The 21,482-nt window shown below is 44.0% G+C and overlaps 1 protein-coding gene across 3 annotated transcripts in view; it reads left to right on the top strand.

Annotated features, from left to right (window-relative positions):
* LOC122942295 (alpha-2-macroglobulin-like) overlaps positions 1-21,482 on the top strand; it is a 186,263-nt gene that overhangs the window by 48,600 nt on the left and 116,181 nt on the right. For all 3 annotated transcript variants that reach the window (XM_044299830.1, XM_044299829.1, XM_044299828.1), the window contains exons 10-12: positions 11,681-11,790; positions 11,867-12,025; positions 13,850-14,077. In XM_044299830.1, coding sequence (XP_044155765.1) covers positions 11,681-11,790; positions 11,867-12,025; positions 13,850-14,077 — 497 coding nt within the window. The remainder of the gene's footprint in view (positions 1-11,680; positions 11,791-11,866; positions 12,026-13,849; positions 14,078-21,482) is intronic.

Raw genomic sequence — 21,482 nt, 5'->3', positions numbered from 1 at the left:
CTGCCCTGCAGCCAGTGTATAGTGTGAACGTGTGTTTAGCACGGCAGAGAGCATTATCACAGGCCACAGCCAATGTGGACAAGCTTACGTTTATTAAAATGAACCAGGCATAGATCCCACAGGACTTGTCTGTACCTTGTGCAGAATAGACATTTATACCAGCCTCAACCATCCATTCTTGTACTCAAGTGCACTTATTCTTAGTTTTATTTTGTTATATGTCCCAATATTTTGGGGGATACCCCAATTAAAAAACAAAAACAAAAAAAAAACACAAATCAGCGATGGCTACCTATTCCTCCTTCACCGCCGCTTCCACCTACACCGCCATGTTAACCTACACCACCACATCCACCCATCCACCGCCTCCTCAACCTCTTACTCATAGATCCAGATTTTTATTTTTATTTTTCAGCATTTTATGTTATTCTAAGTCATTTCACTATCCACATTTGTTTGCAAAACAATTGCCATGCTCTTAACCCCTTAAGGACATAGGACGTACCGGTACGCCCTATTTCCCGAGTCCTTAAGGACCAAGGATGTACCGGTACGTCCTAACTTTAAAATCGGCATTCCGGCGCCCCAGGGGTTAATTTGAACAGGATGCCGGCTGAAATCATTCAGCCGGCATCCTGTTAAAACGCCAGGGGGGGGTCATGTGACCCCCCCCCCCCCGTGTCGGCGATCGCAGCAAACCGCAGGTCAATTCAGACCTGCGGTTTGCTGCGCTTTTTGCAGTTTCTGATCCCCGCGGTCCCTGACCGCGGGGATCAGAAACTTTAGAGTGCCTAAATCAATATTGTACACCCCCCCCTGCACCCCTGCACGATTTGATGGTGGCGGGTGGTGCAGGGGGGGTGTCACAGGCGGTGGGGGCGTTGCGGGAGGCGGGATCGCGATCCCCCACCCGCCTCCCATTGCGTAATCGTTGGTGTACAGTGGGTATACCAGGGTGCCAGCACATTGCTGGCACCCTGGTATAAACGGCTGACATCGTTGATGCGATGTCAGCCGTTTAACCCTTTCCATACAGCGGTCCGTACGGACCGCTGTATGGAAAAGGTTAACAGTAAGAGGGAGCTCCCTCCCTCTCCGATCGGGGGGCTGCTGTGCCTTTGCAGCCCCCCAATGGGAGAGGGAGAGAGCCCCCAGACAGCCCCCCCGAAGCCCCGTCCTCACCCTTCCCCGTCTGCGAAGTTGTGACAGACGGGGAAGGTTCCCATGCGTCCTGCTGTCCATGGTGCTGAACAGATCTGTGCTGAAAGCATAGATCTGTTCAGTGTAAGTAAAATACAGTACAGAAACCTATATAGGTTCTGTACTGTATTTTACAGACATCAGACCCACTGGATCTTCAAGAACCAAGTGGGTCTGGGTCAAAAAATTTAAAAAATAAGTGAAAAAAGTTAAGATAAAAAAAAAACATTTATCACTAAATAAAAATTAAAAAAATAAAATAAACTACACATATTAGGTATCGCCGCGTCCGTAACGACCTGATCTATAAAACGGTCATGTTACTTTCCCCGCACAGTGAACGCCATAAAAATAAAAAAATAAAAACTATGAGAAAATTGAAATTTTGCCTACCTTACTTCCCAAAAAAGGTAATAAAAGTGATAAAAAAGTCGCATGTACGCCAAAATAGTACCTCTCATCCCGCAAAAAATGAGACCCTATTTAAGATAATCGCCCAAAAACTGAAAAAACTATGGCTCTTAGACTATGGAAACACTAAAACATCATTTTTTTTGTTTCAAAAATAAAATCATTGTGTAAAACTTACATAAATAAAAATAAAGTATACATATTAGGTATTGCCGCGTCCGTATCGACCGGCTCTATATAAATATCACATGACCTAACCCCTCAGGTGACCACCGTAAAAAAAATAAAACTGTGTAAAAAAAGCAATTTTTTGCCATCTTACATCACAAAAAGTGTAATAGCAAGCGATCAAAAAGTCATATGCACCCCAAAATAGTGCCAATCAAACTGTCATCTCATCCCGAAAAAAATTAGACCCTACTCAAGATAATTGCCCAAAAACTGACAAAACTATGTCTCTCAGACTATGGAGACACTAAACAATTTTTTGGTTTTAGAAATGAAGTTATTGTATAAAACTTACATAAATAATAAAATTGTATACATATTAGGTATCGCTGCGTCCGTGATAACCTGCTCTATAAAATTACCTTGTGATCTAACCTGTCAGATGAATGTTGTAAATAACAAAAAAAAACGTGCCAAAAAAGCTATTTCTTGTTACCTTGCCGCACAAAAAGTGTAATATAGAGCAACCAAAAATCATATGTACCCTGAACTAGTACCAACAATACTGCCACCCTATTCCGTACTTTCTAAAATGGGGTCACTTTTTTGGAGTTTCTACTCTAGGGGTGCATCAGGGGGGCTTCAAATGGGACATGGTGTAAAAAAACCAGTCCAGCAAAATCTGCCTTCCAAAAACCGTATGGCATTCCTTTCCTTCTGCGCCCTGCCGTGTGCCCGTACAGCGGTTTACAACCACATATGGGGTGTTTCTGTAAACTACAGAATCAGGGCCATAAATAATGAGTTTTGTTTGGCTGTTAACCCTTGCTTTGTAACTGGAAAAAAAATATTAAAATGGAAAATCTGCCAAAAAAGTGAAATTTGGAAATTGTATCTCTATTTTCCATTAAATCTTGTGCAACACCTAAAGGGTTAACAAAGTTTGTAACATCAGTTTTGAATACCTTGAGGGGTGTAGTTTCTTAGATGGGGTCACTTTTATGGAGTTTCTACTCTAGGGGTGCATCAGGGGGCTTCAAATGGGACATGGTGTCAAAAGAACTGTCCAGCAAAATCTGGCTTCCAAAAACCATACGGCGCACCTTTCACTCTACGCCCCGCTGTGTGGCCGTACAGTAGTTTATCTCCACATATGGGGTGTTTCTGTAAACAGCAGAGTCAGGGCAATAAAGATACAGTCTTGTTTGGCTGTTTACCCTTGCTTTGTTAGTGGAAAAAATGGGTTAAAATGGAAAATTAGGCCAAAAAATGAAATTCTTAAATTTCATCCCCATTTGCCAATAACTCTTGTGCAACACCTAAAGGGGTGCAATACCTTGAGGGGTGTAGTTTATAGAATGGGGTCATTTTTGGGCGGTTTCTATTATGTAAGCCTCGCAAAGTGACTTCAGAGCTGTAGTGGTCCCTAAAAATTGGGTTTTTGTAAATTTCTGAAAAATTTCAAGATTTGCTTCTAAACTTCTAAGCCTTGTAACATCCCCAATAAATTAAATATCATTCCCAAAATAATTCAAACATGAAGTAGACATATGGGGAATGTTAAGTCATCACAATTTTTGGGGGTATTACTATGTATTACTGAAGTAGAGAAACCGAAACTTTGAAATTTGCTAATTTTTCCAAATTTTTGGTAAATTAGGTATTTTATTATGCAAAAAAATTTATTTTTTTGACTTTATTTTACCAGTGTCATTAAGTACAATATGTGACGAAAAAACAATCTCAGAATGGCCTGTATAAGTAAAAGCGTTTTAAAGTTATCAGCACTTAAAGTGACACTGGTCAGATTTGCAAAAAATGGCCTGGTCCTTAAGGTGAAAAATGAGCCCGGTCCCTAAGGGGTTAAGCACATTTTGATGCCTTTTGCAGCCCTCTAGCCCTTTCCAGGACTATTTTAGAGCCATTTTAGTGGCCAAAAGTTCGGGTCCCCATTGACTTCAATGGGTTTCGGGGTCAAGTGCATGCAATTGCACGTTCCCTCAAATGTTGCAACATCTGTGGCAGTGTGCTGTGTGATCAAACTGCACATTTCAGAGTGGCCTTTTATTGTGGGCAGTCTAAGGCACACCTGTGCAATAGTCATGCTCTCTAATCAGTACATTGATATGCCACACCTGTGAGGTAGGATGGATTATCTCGGCAAAGGAGAAGTGCTCACTAACACAGATTTAGACAGATTTGTCAGCAATATTTAAGAGTAATGGGACTTTTGTGTATGTAGAAAATGTTTCAGATCTTTGAGTTCAGCTCATGCAAAATTGGAGCAAAACCGAAAGTGTTGCGTTTATTTTTTTGTTCAGTGTAGTTTTAGGCACATCTGTGTGTGCGTTTAATCCACAAACATGCTGGGGGCAAATTTTAATAAGTTGTCCAACATCTATTGAATAAACCTTTTAATATGAAGAAGGAGAGCACTAATGAATGGGGAAGTGGGTGTGTTGCTGACGGTTCAGGCAGAGGCCGTGGCCCTGGGCTTAATGAAACTGTGCCAGCTGCCGGTGAAACTGGAAGAAAGAAAAAATCCACCAAGTTGAACCAGTGTGACTGGGTGGTCGGTTGGATGACAGAAGATAATTCTTACACCCTCTTTTCCACCAACACCAGTCTCATTAGCAAAGAGTCTGGTCCACAGAATCCTCACCCTGATCCTCCTTCCTCCCACCATGTAGAGTCAGAGTCGGACAAACCGTTGATACCACACCTGGACATTCCGAGGACCTATTTTCATCGCCATCCCTAGATTTGGCCCTCTCGCCAAGCACACTTGAAGAGGCACAGATCTTGTGCCATGATTCGCAATCTCTTTACCTATCACAGGATCAAGAAGATGAGGGTAGTGAAAGTCAATTATTTGTTCACGAGGTGGATGAGGATGAGGCACAGTTGTCAATCACTGAGGTTGTGGTTAGGTCAAGTCAGGAGGATGGGGATGAGGAAGTGGAAGAGGATGTGGTGGACGACGAGGTCACTGACCCAACTTGAGAAGGTGAAAAGCCGAGCGAGGAAAGCAGTACAGACGAGGATCTGCAGCACCACAACAAGCTGTAAGAGGCAGTGGTGTGGCAAAAGGGAGAAGTCGGCCCATACCAAACAGGCCCGCAACCGTTACACGGAGCACCCACATGCGTAAATCTCCCTTGCCAAGGGGTAGGTGTTCCGTAGTATGTTTTTTTGGGGGGGAAAGTGCAGACGACAAAAGAGTGGTAGTTTGCAACCCTCACCACCACAGCATGATCCGCCACATGGCATCCAAGCACCCTAATCAGTGGGGTGAACGCCTGGGTCCACAATATGGGTCTGCGGGCCACCCCACTGCCCCTTGCTCTGCACCTGGGCCTTCACATACACCATCAGCAACTACATCCAATTCCCTGTCCCAGCGCAGCGTCCAATTGTCCTTACCCCATGCATTTGAACGCTATACTCAGCCACCCTCCCACCCACTGTCCATAGCACTAAATGCGCAACTTTCAAAATTACTGGCCCTTTAAATGTTGCCATATAGGCTTGTGGAGACTGAGGCCTTCCGCAGCCTGATGTCGGTGGCCATCAATCGGTACGCAGTCCCCAGTCACCACAATTTTTTTAACGGTGTACCGTGCCTGTCTTACCCCAGCATGTATCCCAGAACATCACCTGTGACCTGACCAACGCAGTTACTGGGAAGGACCACTTGACCACAGACACATAGACAAGTGCTGGTGGCTAAGGATGCTACATTTCCCTGACCGCACACTGGGTGAATGTTGGGGAGGCCGGGAGTGAGTCGTACCCTGGAATGGCACAAGTACTACCCACGCCCAGGATTGCGGGCCCTACGTCCATCAGGGTCTCCGCCAGCAGCTATGTTACTCCCCCTCTTCTCCTCCTCTTCTTCCGCCGCTACCTCCACCACTTCTACCTCCAGCAGTCAGCCATTAGTTGGTAGCTGGAAGCAATGTAGCACTGCTGTAAGGAAACGTCAAAAGGCCGTGCTGAAGCTGATCTGCCTAGGGGACAAACAGCACACCGCTGCAGAGCTGTGGCAGGATATAAGGGACCAGACCGAGCTGTGGCTGTCGCCAATGGCCATAACTTGGTAGCTGCTTTGGAGCTTGTGCCAAGCCATATTAAACTTAGTGGTTTAGCGGTTTATTAAAACCCAAATTTGACAGAGCTACTAGTAAAGGTGTATGCCCTTTTTCGCAAGTCGTCCACAGCTTCAGCCGGTCTGTCAACACTGCAGCAGACCGACTTTTGTGCAACGTGAGCACGCACTGGAACTCTACGTTCTACATGTTGTCCAGGCTTTGTGAGCAGCAGAGGGTAGTTGTGGAATACCAGCTGCAACATGGTTGTCGCCTTTCGAGTCAACTTCCACTATTCACAAGCGAGGAGTGGGCATTGATGGCAGACCTCTGTGAGGTTTTAAGAAACTTTGATGAATCCACACAGATGGTTAGTGGCCATAACGCTATAATCAGTGTAAGCATCCCACTTCTGTGTCTACTTAAACGATCGCTGCTCACAATTAAGGACGACACCCTGAATGTGTCAGACGTGGAAATGGGGGAGGACTTTAGTGTGGGTGATAGCCAGACCACCCACATTTCGTCTTCTCAGCGCAAATTGGACCATGAGGAGGAGCTGGAGACAGTTGCCTCTGCTTCAGAGGGTACTACCGACGGAACTTTAATTCCATCGGTTCGACGTGGATGTGCACAAGGGTATGAGGAGGAGGATGAGGAGATGGAGAGTTATCCTGACATCGACATAGACGTCTTGTCTGTTGGTACTCTGGCACACATGGCTGAATTCATGTTAGGCTGTCTTTCCCACGACCCTTGCGTTATACGCATTTTAGATAACACGGATTACTGTGTGTTCATCCTTCTCGACCCCCGCTACAAAGAGAACTTCTCATCTCTCATTCCTGTGGTGGAGAGGGCAAGTAAAATGGTGCAATACCAGAAGGTCCTTGTTGAGAAATTGCTCCAAACATTTCCATCTGACAAAGCAGTTGGCAGAGTCCATACTTCCATAGGCAAACGAGGAAAGCAGACAACGGGAACACACTCCAGTTCCAACAAAGGCAGGGCAACACTCTCCAAGGCATGGGACACTTTCATGACACCCCGCCAGCAACCGCACCCTGAAGCGCGGCCTACTGTCCCAAGGAGGGAAAAGTTTTGGTAGATGGTGAAGGAATACATAGCAGACCGTGTCAGCGTCCTCAATGATCCCTCGGTGACTTACAACTACTGGGTGTCCAAGCTAGACACGTGGCACGAACTTGCGCTTTATGCCTTGGAGGTGCTGGCCTGCCTTGCCACCAGCTTATTGTCTGAGCGTGTATTTAGTGCTGCTGGTGGCATTATAACAGATAATCGTATCCGCTTGTCCACTGACAATGCTGACAGGTTGACTCAGATAAAAATGAACAAGGCCTGGATTGCCCCTGACTTCTCCACTCCACCAGAGGAAAGCTGAGCTAATGAGGAACAAAAACGCAATTTAAATGTATGCTTTATAATGTACTCAATCCACAAGATTCAGATGCACCCTTTTCACCGCAAAAAAAAGGGTATATGTTTGAATCTTGTTTTCTCCTCCTCCTCCTCCTCCTCTTTAATACAGTATATATGCCCTCACTACAATGTTTTATAGGGTCTGCTCACCTTCAGGGCCTCACCTCTAATGTTTTTTCATGCTCTGCTGAACGATAGGCCCTTACATCTAATGTTTTATACGGTCTGCTCACCTGTAGGACCTCACTACAATGTTTTATAGGGTCCGCTCACCTTCAGACCCTCACCTCCAATGTTTTATACGGTCTGCCACCTGTAGGCCCTCACTACAATGTTTTATAGGGTCTGCTCACCTTCAGGCCCTCACCTTCAATGTTTTATACAGTCTGCTCACCGGTAGGCCCTCACCTTTATTGTTTTATACGGTCTGCTCACCTTTAGGCCCTCACCTCCAATATTTTATAGGGTCCGCTCACCTTCAGGCCCTCACCTCCAATGTTTTATACGGTCTACTCACCAATAGGCCCTCACTACAATGTTTTATAGGGTCTGCTCACCTTCAGGCCCTCCTCTCCAATGTTTTATACGGTCTGCTTACCTGTAGGCCCTTACTACAATGTTTTATAGGGTCCGCTCTCCTTCAGGCCCTCACCTCCAATGTTTCATATGGTCTGCTCACCTGTAGGCCCTCACTACAATGTTTTATAGGGTCTGCTCATCTTCAGGCCCTCACCTCAATTGTTTTATATGGTCTGCTCACAGGTAGGCCCTCACCTCTAATGTTTTATACGGTTTGCTCACCTGTAGGCCCTCACTACAATGTTTTATAGGGTCCGCTCACCTTCAGACCCTACCCTTCAATGTTTTATACAGTTTGCTCACCTGTAGGCCCTTACTACAATGTTTTATAGGATCCGCTCACCTGTAGGCCCTCACCTCCAATGTTTTATACAGTTTGCTCACCTGTAGGCCCTCACTACAATGTTTCATAGGGTCCGCTCACCTTCAGGCCCTCACCTCCAATGTTTTATACGGTATGCTCACCTGTAGGCCCTCATCTGTAATGTTTTATGTGGTCTTCTCACCTGAAGGCCCTCACATATAATGTTTTAGAGCGTCAGCTGAAGAGAAGGCCCTCACATATAATGTTTTAGAAGTTCAGCTCAGCAGCAGGCACTCGCCCCTAATTTTTTATAGGGTCACCAACATGCCCTCGCTCTGAATATTTTGGAAGGTCAGCAGGCCATCAAGGATAATTTTAAAGGATGTGTATGATGCCCTCATTTATGTGTAAGAAAGGGTGTATTGGAGTGCCGGTTCCTTGTAATATTTGGAAGCCCTTTCACTTAGTGTATAGACTTTAGGAGTGTAGCAGTGTACCTGAACAATTGTAGCATCATGTTAATGAGGCCCTCCTTTATGTGATATACAGGCTGTATCGGAGTACTTCCTCCTTGTAATTTTTGGCAGCACTCACACTGTATATATATATATGAATATACAGGAACGAATGTTTCCTAACAATTTTTCCTCTAAAAGTTTTTTATTTTTGAGGGGCCTGGGTTTTGGGTGTTTTTTAGTCGGTCTGTAAAAGTGGCGTACAACATGGTTCCCAGCAGCAACATTGCAGTCCAAGATGCATCCAGACATGGTCCCCCTGATGTTCCTGATCGATTTCAGAGATGTTTCCATCGCTTTCAGACCTTTTCCTATGAACCAGGCACCCTCCCCTCATCCGAGCAGGGGGTGCCTTGTTGTCTCCCATTGACTTACATTATACTCGGGTGCTCGGCCGAGCGCACGAATATCGCTATGTGTTCGGACCGAGTACCCGAACACTTTGGTGCTCGCTAATAAATAGAATTGTGATTGTTATATTTCTTTTTTTGGGGTGTAGAAATAGAAAAAAAAAAAGGAAAAATGATGTCATAATTGGCATTTAGCTGTGAAGTAACATTGTACTACAGCCATTTACATGGTGTAGAAAAAGGAAATATACGTATGTTCCATTAGCTGTTCTGTGTTGATTTTACATTGTTTTCCTTTTTTGGGGGGGTTATTATAGGAAAAAAAGGGAAAAATATGTGTCATAATTGCCGTTCAGCGGTGAAGTTACATTGTACTACAGCTATTTATGAAGTGTATTAATAGGAAAGATACGTACGTCCTATTTGCCGTTCTGCGTTGAGTTAGCTTTTTTTTGGGGGGTGCATTAATAGGGGGAAAAAAGGGAAAAATATATGTGATAAGTGCCATTCGGTGGTGAAATTACATTGTACTACAGCAATTTACATTGGTGTAATAGAACGTCCCATCAGCCATTCTGCTGGGAATTGTGATAATTTTTTGGGAGGAGGGAGTTATTAATCAGAAAAAAATATATATGTCTTGATTGCCGTTCAGCAGTGAAATAATACTGTACTACAGCCATTCACGTAGTGTAGAAAATGGAAATATAAGTACGTCTCATTAGCCATTCGGCGGTAAATTGTGACTGTTATATTTCTATTTTTGGGGTGTAGAAATAGGGAAAAAATGTATGTGACTGAGTGAAGGTGGATGCTCAACAGACAGGATCAGTTTTTTGGGGGTTATTCTTCTGACGGATCAGAGGAAGGGCAAAATAATCAGTGACGTGAACATAAACTTACTGCTGACACCCTCTCCACTCTGTCGGGGGTTCTACTTGTATAAGCGTTTAATAGAACAGGTTCTGTAGACATCTATGTCAGGGATCTCAAGTCTCTCGGACGTTCAGGGAGTCTCCCGCTATTAGATAGCGGCTCCCTGACGCCCGCATGTGAAACAATATATCCCGGAAAGGTTTAATTGCAGTAAACCTTTCCGGCAACCTGTAGCAGTGTTCTCGGCGGGTGCGCACAGTGCAAGAAGAAGCCGATGCCAGCAGTCCGCAACAGCGCATCAGGCTGAGCCTGTGCGCACGCACGGGATCTCAAAGTGGGAGGAGGGGGAGGGAGGGAGAGGCGGCACTGAGGAGTAGAAGGCGGCGCTGGGCACGAACGGTGATGCGTGCGGCTGGGCACCATGCAGTCACAGACCTCCCCTGCTTGGGCAATGCAGAATGCTACCCTGGACATGAGCATATGTTTAGCTCACAGGGCTTATAGGTGGTGACAGAATCCCTTTAATCATATACATAAATATGATAATTTGGGGCAGTCTAATGAGCCGAGTCCTCCCGACAGGGATGTCAAACTCGTGGCCCTCCAGCTGCTGCAAAACTACAACTCCCATCATGCCTGGGCATACTACAGCTATCAGGGAATGATGGGAGTTGTAGTTTTGCAACATCTGGAGGGCCATGAGTTTGACATCCATGCCATAGAGCAAAGTGTGCAGATACTGCATATGTATGGGAAATGTAATAAAAAGTTTGTGGAGAAAAAAAAGAAAACCTCCCGGAAATGAGTTTTTGCAGGTTGGGATATCTGCTGACAACGGTGTTAAAGGAGTGCACTTCTTCTTGGCGCTAACATCGACCTGTAAGGCTGAATTCACACTTGAGTTATTTAGTCAGCTATGGCCTCATAATTGCCCAAATAAGTGAAGTGTGCAGTGATTCTAAGAGCGACGCCTGTCATCTGCATGTCATATTGACTCAGGCCTTTTGCACACAAACGTTGTGTGTCCGAGGCCGTATTGTGGCCCGCGTGCACTCTGCATCACAAATGCGGACCCATTCACTTGAATTGGTCTGCAAGATGCGGAATGGAAGCATGGATCAGAACCCCACAGAAGCACTACAGAGTGCTTCCATGGTGTTTCTGTCCGTGCCTCTGCACCGCCCAAAATTAGAACTTCTTCTATTTTTTTTTTGCTGTGCAGACAGATCACAGACCATTCAAGTTGAATGGGTCTCGATCCGTCCCGGCCACTGCACGGACGTTGCCTGTGCATTAGGGACGGCAAATCGCGATTCCCAATGCATTGAACAGATGCAAAACGTTTGTGTGCAAGAGGCCTCACAGTATTGTTTCACTACCACAGCAGACTCCCTATGCCTGTTACTGCAAGGCACAGTGTTCTACACCAACTAACGTGTTTTGCCACAAATAAATTTGGATCGAAAATAACCGACCGAATCAAATTTTTGAGAACTCTGTAGTTATAGGGATGCAGAGTTAGTAGTTGCACTGCCTATTGCTTCAGAGGTCCTAAAGGATCTCCTACCACATAAAAAGACACCAGTATTATAATTGGCACATGTTAGATGGCCGCCCTGTTAGAGATTTTATATTGGGGCCCAGGGGCTTCATATTATATCTCTCTCTAGCTAGTAATTAAGTTTTTTTTTAGAATTGTAACAACACAAATTTGATTTTTTTTTCCAACGTGTGTTCTCTTCTATGCAGGGGTGGAGCTATCCTCTAATGGCCAAACCACTATATCAAATGTCATCAATAAACTGTCTTTTGTCAATGCTGACACTAACTACAAGCCCGGCATCCCTTACAGTGGTTTGGTGAGTCGCTTTGTCTTCATATACCATGTTCTACAGATAAGGTTCAACTTTTATATATTATGATTTCTTGTTTTAGATCAAAGTGGAGGATGCTGCAGGTCTTCCTAAACCAAACATTAAACTTAATCTGAGATGTGGCCCAGATTCGGTGTGCCAGACCTTACTGACCGATGAGAATGGCCAAGCTTCTTTTACTCTGAATACAACCAACTGGAAAGGCTCCAAGCATTTGTCGGTATGAGTCTGTATGCTTGTATTCAGTAGGTTCAATCAAACCATAGTGCTGTGTGTGCACTTATTTTAACGTTAATTTGGAATCTACAATGTAACATTTAAAAAAAAAATCCAATATAACATAGTAACATAGTAACATAGTACATAAGGCCGAAAAAAGACATTTGTCCATCCAGTTCGGCCTGTTATCCCGCAAGTTGATCCAGAGGAAGACCCCTCTCTAGTAGCTATAGCCTGTAATATTATTAAGCTCCAGAAATACGTCCAGGCCCCTCTTGAATTCCTTTATTGTACTCACCATCACCACCTCCTCAGGCAGAGAGTTCCATAGTCTCACTGCTCTTACCATAAAGAATCCCCTTCTATGTTTGTGTACAAACCTTCTTTCCTCCAGACGCAGAGGATGTCCCCTCGTCACAGTCACAGTCCTGGGGATAAATAGCTGATGGGATAGATCTCTGTACTGACCCCTGATATATTTATACATATTAATTAGATCTCCCCTCAGTCGTCTTTTTTCTAAAGTGAATAACCCTAATTTTGATAATCTTTCAGGGTACTGTAGTTGCCCCATTCCAGTCCCATTACTTTAGATCCCCTCCTCTGGACCTTCTCCAGCTCTGCTATGTCTGCCTTGTTTACAGGAGCCCAGAACTGTACACAGTACTCCATGTGTGGTCTGACTAGCGATTTGTAAAGTGGTAGGACTATGTTCTTATCACGGGAATCTATGCCCCTTCTGATGCAACCCATTATCTTATTGGCCTTGGCAGCAGCTGCCTGACACTGGTTTTTGCAGCTTAGTTTGCTGTTTATTAAAATTCCTAGATCCTTTTCCATGTCAGTGTTACCGAGTGTTTTACCATTTAGTATGTACGGTTGACTTGCATTTTTCCTTCCCATGTGCATAACTTTACATTTATCAGTGTTAAACCCCATCTGCCACTTATCTGCCCAAGCCTCCAGTCTATCCAGATCCCTCTGTAGTAGTATACTGTCCTCATCAGTGTAAATTACTTTACACAGTTTAGTGTCATCTGCGAAAATTGATACTTTACTATGCAAGCCTTCTACAAGATCATTAATAAATATATTGAAGAGAATAGGGCCCAATACCGACCCCTGAGGTACCCCACTAGTGACAGTGACCCAATCTGAGTGTGTACCGTTAATAACCACCCTCTGTTTTCTATCACTGAGCCAGTTACTTACCCACATACAGATGTTTTCTCCCAGTCCGAGCATTCTCATTTTATATACTAACCTTTTATGTGGTACAGTGTCAAATGCTTTGGAGAAGTCCAGATATACGACATCCATTGATTCGCCGCTGTCAAGTCTAGAACTTACCTCCTCATAGAAACTGATTAAATTAGTCTGACATGACCGATCCCTCACGAAGCCATGCTGATATGGCGTTATTTGCTTATTTCTGTTGAGATGCTCTAATAGAGCATCTCTCAGAAAACCTTCAAACAGTTTACCCACAACATGTGTAAGGGCATATTGCATTTACAATGGACAATGTTGAAAAGTTTCAAAAACATATACAGCCCTTTGCTGCCAATATTACCCTTGGTTTGGCTGTACTGGTATGCTAGCAAAGTCAACTTTTTATTTTTTTAACTTTTCCTCTTTGTATTATTACAAGGCTCTGTGACAATGGGACTAAGGAAGTCATTCACTAGTGAAACATCTATGAGGTTTCAGAGGTGCAGCTGATGTTTGAAATGCTAAATATAAAAATCTGAATTGTAAGGGAGAAATTAACAGGAATCTTCCAGTTGAATACCCTGAAATATATTATGTTCTTTCATTTTTAAAGGTGCAAACAGAGACGCCCAGAGAACAATATGTTTCTGGGGTAAATCAGCCTGATTTTGGTTTTGCCTCGCAACACGTTGTCGAATTCTACTCTCGGAGCAAGAGCTACTTGAAACTTAATTCTCTGGATGGTGTTCTTCCATGTGAGGGCCATCAAAAGATTCATGCGGAATACATCATAAGTCACACAGAGCTGGAGGAGGTCAAGAAAGTGTCCCTGCATTACCTGGTAAGATATGTTAAATATACGGTTCTAATTATTCCTTAGGCTACTTTCACACCATGGATAAGCAAAAACGCTAACCGTATGCATCCATTCTAAACGGATCCCGTTGTATTATCTCTAAAATAGCCTAGATGGATCCGTCTCTAAAACCATTGTAAGTCAATGGGGGACGGATCAATTTTCTTTTGTGTCCAAGAAAACGGATTTGCCACCATTGACTTACATTATGTGTCATAACAGACCCGTCTTGCTCCGCACCACATCGCGGACCAAAAGACGCTGCTTGCAGCATTATTCTGCACCTCGATGGGGACACAGCCAAATGGAAAGGAATTCATTCTGGTTCTGTTTTGTCCCTATTGACATTGAATGGGGACAAAACTGAAGCGTTTTCCCCCGCTATTGAGATCCTATGACTGATTTTAATAGCGGAGAGGGAAAGCACAGATGTAAAATTAGCTTTAATCAGGACATCAATGAAGCTTTTCAGTGCTCACTTCGGTCAAATGTCTCACAAATATAACATTAGCAAATGTTATTTGCTGAACAGTTGAAAGGGTTCTCCGGGTTCAGAGCTGAAAGCTATTTCTTATTCCTTGACTACATATGAGTGAAGCATTGGAGCATTTCCTTTCTCAGATGCTCCCCCTTGTCACACTGGATCGCACAGCACAAGGGTGTGTTTGTTTTGTGCTGGTGACGCACCTGGCTTCACATCACTATGATAAGTGGAGACTTCCATCTAGCAGTGAGCCCGGTGACGTCACCGACACATCACTGCCGGAGGCTGTTTTGGAGGCGGATACTATGCAAAGTAGTAGTGGAAGTCTCCTCTTAGCATATTGATGCGAAGCCCGTTGCGTCACCGTCCCAAAACAAACACAGCATTGCGCTGAGTGATGCAGTGTGACAGGAGGGAGCATCGGAGCAATCAGTTTAACGCTTTATATGTTTTTGTGTCAGTTAAACAAATGGCAAAAACGTGATGCGAGTCCAGCCTAATTCACATAGACTTTAAAGAGGACCTGTTTCCTTTCCTGACATGTCTGTATTAGTAACTACTTGCATTTCCCATCAGAATTCCCCATGTCATAACAATTCTGTACTCTGGAGCATCTATTCCTGTCACTATATATTGAACAATTCCTTTATTATACATGCTAGAAGTTATGAATTATGAAGGTCCATCTGAGTGTTACCAGTTGAGAGGGGGGTGTCCCTGCTAGTGTTGAGCGCGAATATTCGAAAAGCGAATTTTTATCTCGAATATCGCGACTTCGAGAATTTGCAAATATTTCTAATATAGTGCTATATATTCGTTATATCAAATATTTGTCATTTTTTCCATCTGAACACATGATTCCTCCCTGCTTCTTGCTTGTCAGCCAATGAGTTATTGGCCCACAAGCAACTTAAGCAGGGAGGAATCATGACTTTAGATGGAAAAAAATGCTGAATATTCTAAAAAACGAATATATAGCACTATATTCAATATACTGTAGTGCTATATATTTGTATTTTAGAATAGTCATCATAATTTTTCCTTCTGAAGTGAACAGTGTTCAGTGTTAACTTCAGATGTAAAAATATGACGACTATTCTAAAATACAAATATATAGCACTATATCGAATATAGTGCTATATATTTGTTTTTTAGAATAGTCGTCATTTTTTTCCATCTGAAGTCATGAATCATTCAGATGGAAAGAAAAGACAAATATTCTAAAAACGAATATATATTAGTTTTTAACACACACCTGTATTGGTCGCTTAATATTCACATATTACACGATCATTACCTTGCCAATTTTCAGGTAAAATAAAATGAAATGTAGAATATAATGAATATTCGAATTTGTGAATATTCAACGACTATCCTACAAAATATTGAATTCAAATATGACCCCTGACGTCCCTACAGGGACACCTCCTCAAACCCATCTAGACTTTCACTGTAAATGGCTAGTAATTCATTCAAAGTCCTTCAGAAGGAATCAGAAGTTAATGGTACAACATAGAGTCATAAGATAAGAACAGATATTTCAGAATTCACTTTTCAAGGGTGATGAAAGCAGTGGCGTGTTTAGGGTGTTTAGCACCCTGGGCGGGTCCTTTCTCTGTTCTCTGGCACCCCCCAATACTTAAAAAAAAATTGTACCCCCTTCGCAGTAGTATTGCCTTAATTGTACAACCTTCACAGTAGTTTTGTACAGATGTGTGCCCCCTCACAGTAGTTATGCCCACATTGTGCCCTCTCACAATAGTTATTCCCTCTCTGTGCCCCTTACAGTTGTAACGCCCTCTTTGTGTTTCCTTCACAGTAATAATCCCCAATGTGTCCCCTTTATAGTAATAATCCCCATTGTGCCCCCTTCACAGTAGTAATCCCCAATGTGTGCCCTTCATAATAATAATCCACATTTTGACCCCTTCATGGTAATAATGTCCACTGTGCTAGTAATGCCCTCTGTGCCCCTTCCATAGTAGAAATCCCCATTGTGCCCCCTTCACAGTAATATTGCCCACTGTGCCCTCTTCACAGTAATAATGCTCTCTGTGACCCTTTATTGTAGTAATGCCCTATGGCTCTGTGCCCCCAACATAGTAGTAATGCCCTCTGTGCCCCCTAAATAGAAATAAAGTCCTCTGTGCCCCCTCCATAGTAATAAAGTCCTCGGTGCCCCCTCCATAGTAATAAACTCCTCGGTGCCCCCTCCATAGTAATACACTCCTCACCTTGTCCCGTTTCTGAAGCTCACAGTCCTCTCTTCCCTGCAAGCACAGATCGCTCTGCAGCACTGTGTGGGCAGAGTTTATGCAGATTACCAGGCTGCAGCCTTCGCCACACATGGCAGCAGCGCGATCCATGGATCCATGCCTGCAGGCTGAATGTGGAGCAGGGAGAAGTCTTCCTGCTTCACCATTCGGTGCACTGCCGGCCTGAAGGGAGCGCTGGGAGCTGAGCGGTGAGTGACAGGACCAAGCTCCCAGCGCTCCAGCAATGAGCGCTTCCATCTGTATTGATTGAAGCGCTCATTGCTTCTGGCACCCCCCTGAGAGCCGGACCGCCCCCCTAAGTACGCAACTGGATGCAAGTAGTTACTAAAACAGATATGGCAGAAGAGGTCACAGGTCCTCTTTAAAGGGGTTCTCCAGGGATGAAGAAAATAAAATTACCTAAAATATTAATAAATATATTCCCAAATACCTTTCATTAGTTATAATAGATTTTTCACGAAACAGCGGAGATGAACCCACTGTGCTACGTGTCCTACCTCCTCTAAGCGCATTGTCTAAGTGAACCCCTCAATCTACACAGTATCCCTTATGGTGGGGATAGACTTTCCGAGGGGAACACCAGGTCTCTACCTCTTGAGGAGGATAGGCACACAAGGCAGCTGGTCCAGGCATACCAGTAGGTACCAGAGAAAGGTACCAGAGGTACTAGCGTTGTCAGCAGGCTGTCGTGACCAGGAGCAACAGTGCAAGAGCAAAAGATGACACAGAGGTGAAGTAACAGGCAATAGGTCAGGGTAGGCGGCACAGGTAAAGGTCAGGTAATCTGGATCGGCAACAGGAGAGTCAAGGCAAGCAGGCAGGGATGAAACAGGTAGCAGCGTCCAGGAATACGAGTACGAGTCAGTAACACAAGCAGATATAAGGAACCTTAGCAGGACACAAGGATCTTGACACTGAGGCATCTGTGAAGGGGGCTGAGCCACTTATATATGTGTAAGACCGTGAACCGGAGAGGACTCCCCAGGATACAGCGAAGCCACAGATGATGAAAGCAACTCCAACACAAGCTTTTATGAAAACAGAAACTTTAGTGAACAGAAGTATTAAACACAATCTCAAATGTAGTGAACATATTATAAAACTACATACGCTCGGCCTGGATGCCAAAACCCCTTAGCACGGCGCCCCAAGATGGCCAACAGACACCACTTGCGTTAATTTACCTATTGCGGGCACAGCTATCACTGCCCCGCCGTACCACTTATTACCCTAGGAAACAGGAACAATTGTGTCGGGTGCAATAGTCTCCCTTCCCTTCTTCCTAAACGACGACGTGACACATGTCCGTGACACATACTCCCAGTCAAGACGCTGGACTAACTGAAGTTTGCAGTGAAATCCCTTGTTGATCCAGGAGCAAACTATAAACTTATAACTAATAGGTCCTGGTGTTTGGTAATTTTAAAATCTTTGTAGCACAATCCTTGCAGCACAATCCTTGCAGCCTGCCTCACCCAGAGTCCCTAACTGACTAACTAACTGCAGACTAGATCACAGTCTCTAGTTTTCTTCCAGGCAACCACAATATACTGCGGTGTGGGTACGATCTGGCTTACCGACCCTCGTCTGTTCTTCACCCGATGGTGACTTAAACCAAATAACAAGTCTGTCCATCCACAACGAGCCCCTGCAGGGTCTGTAGCTCCATTTTACAGCTTTTCCAGCCTTCTGAGAACTGATCCTCTCTTTCCTGGATGACGTCTGGATTGCTGACAGTCATCAGTCACTTCCAACTTTGACTCTGGCCACTCCAGGTCTCACTGACGCCTGGATACCACAGCTCTCAATGCATAATAAATTATTTGCAGTATGTTAGCTGTGTGGGGACAGCGGCTTCTTGTGGCAACTTTTTTCTAGTAATATAGCAATAAAATGTATTAATGGGGTGAGGTAAAAACCTATCCTAGAATGTGAGGTTGGTATGCCTTGTGTACTAATAAGCACTATATTAACCCCTTAAGGACCCACGCTATACATGTACGGCGATCGTGGACGTGACTTAAGGACCAGCGCCGTACATGTACGGCTGGCTGATCAGGCGGGGGCAGGAGCTGCGCCCGCCCGATCAGCGGCAGGGGTCCAGCAGCCACTGATAGTCGGACCTCTGCTGTATGCTCCTTCTTTCCTCCAGACGCAGAGGATATTCCCTCATCACAGTCACAGTCCTGGGGATAAATAGATGATGGGAGAGATCTCTGTACTGACCCCTGATATATTTTTACATAGTAATTACATCTCCCCTCAGTCTTTTTTCGAAAGTGAATAACCCTAATTTTGATAATCTTTCAGGGTACTGTAATTCCCTAATTCCCGTAATTACTTTAGTTGCCCTCCTCTGAACCCTCTCCAGCTCTGCTATGTCTCCCTTGCTCACAGGAGCTAGCGATTATGTAAAGTGGTAGGACTATGTTCTTATCACGGGCATCTATGCCCCTTTTGATGCAACCCATTATCTTATTGGCCTTGGCAGCAGCTGCCTGACACTGGTCTTTACAGCTTAGTTTGCTGTTCACTAAAATTCCTAAGTCCTTTTCCATGTCAGTGTTACCCAGTGTTTTACCATTTAGTATGTACGGCTGACTTGTATTATTCCTACCCATGTGCATAACGTTACATTTGTCAGTGTAACACCTCATCTGCCATTTCTCTGCCCAAGCCTCCAATCTATCCAGATCCCTCTGTAGCTGTATACTGTCCTCTTCCGTGTCAATTACTTTACACAGTTTAGTGTCATCTGCAAAAATTTATATTTTACTATGCAAGCCTTCTACAAGATCATTAATATATATATATATATTAAAGAGGATAGGGCCCAGTACTGACCCCTAAGTTACTCCACTAGTGATAGTGACCCAATCTGAGTGTGTACCATTAATAACCACCCTATTTTTTGTTTTCTATTACTGAGCCAGGTACTTACCCACAAACAGACATTTTTTCCCAGTCCGAGCATTCTCATTTTACATACTAACCTTTTATGTGGTACAGTGTCAAATGCTTTGGAGAAGTACAGATATACAACATCAATTGATTCGCTGCTGTCAAGTCTAGAACTTACCTCCTCATAGAAACTGATTAAATTAGTTTGACATATACGCGTAATGTGAGTTTGTAGTCAGGGAGGCCCAAACCTTGACTTGTCATTAAAGAACATTTCAAATAATCAAATGCATCAAACATTTCCTCAGACCACCTGATGAGATCTGGCATGTCTGCCAGAGTGGCTTGTCTCATTACATTGTCATAGTAGGAGCAATCAGGAATCCATTGTCTGCAGTAGTTTATCATACCAAGGAAAGATAACATTTCTTTCTTGGTGTGCGGGGTGACCAGGCCCGCAACAGACTGTACTCTTTATGTGCTGATTCTCCTTTCTCCCTTTGTGAGAACAAAGCCCAATTATTCAACTTGCTTTTTACACCATTGCATTTTCTTGCATGACACCTTGTGTCAACCATTTCAACAAAGATAAACCATCTGTTACATTGGCCTCCTCTGAAAGACTACACAATAACAAATCATCCACGTATTGCAAGAGCACAGAACCCTGGGGGGGGTGCCATTGTTTTAAACTGGCTTGGAGGACAATGCTGTACACTATAGGTGAATCAGCATATCCCTGGGGCATCCTGCACCAGGTGAGTTAACGACCCTCAAAGGAAAAAGCAAGAGAAGAAAGCATTTTTTAAGTCTATCACGCTGACACAGACAGCATCTGCAGTAAATGACTGACAGCAACTGAGAAATGTCTCGGCTGTCTTGGTTTACTCATGGTTTTGGCTCCTGAACTTGTGTAACTATGTGTGGGGGTCTGTATCTTCCTGATCTCAAAGCATCCCGCTGCCTCCTTCTCATATAAATGTTTCCCAAAGTCTTGTATTTTGTCTGAGGTCCATGAGAAAACACTCTGCTTTAACAGTCAGCATGATATTGGAAGGAGAACTAGGCTGTCACTATTTGTAGCCTGCAGTCCCTGGTTGGGAGGGGGAAACTCACACTTAGATTTTCCTCCACCCACAGTAATACAATTCACCAAATGACAGAGTGATAATATTACAGTGAGATATGTTCTTACACTTACCAACAGAGCAATAGCTCTCACACAAACAGATGAATCTTAACACTCTATATATCTTATATAGAGTTGAGCGAACACCTGGATGTTCGGGTTCGAGAAGTTCGGCCGAACATCCCGGAAATGTTCGGGTTCGGGATCCGAACCCGATCCGAACTTCGTCCCGAACCCGAACCCCATTGAAGTCAATGGGGACCCGAACTTTTCGGCACTAAAAAGGCTGTAAAACAGCCCAGGAAAGAGCTAGAGGGCTGCAAAAGGCAGCAACATGTAGGTAAATCCCCTGCAAACAAATGTGGATAGGGAAATTAATTAAAATAAAAATTAAATAAATAAAAATTAACCAAAATCAATTGGAGAGAGGTTCCATAGCAGAGAATCTGGCTTCCCGTCACCCACCACTGGAACAGTCCATTCTCAGATATTTAGGCCCCGGCACCCAGGCAGAGGAGAGAGGTCCCGTAACAGAGAATCTGTCTTCATGTCAGCAGAGAATTAGTCTGCATGTCATAGCAGAGAATGAGGCTTCACGTC

The sequence above is a fragment of the Bufo gargarizans genome, chromosome 6 (assembly GCF_014858855.1).
Source record: "Bufo gargarizans isolate SCDJY-AF-19 chromosome 6, ASM1485885v1, whole genome shotgun sequence".
Taxonomy (NCBI): Eukaryota; Metazoa; Chordata; class Amphibia; order Anura; family Bufonidae; genus Bufo; species Bufo gargarizans.
The sequence above is the reverse complement of the archived record's forward strand: the minus strand, read 5'-3'. Positions and strand labels throughout refer to the sequence as shown.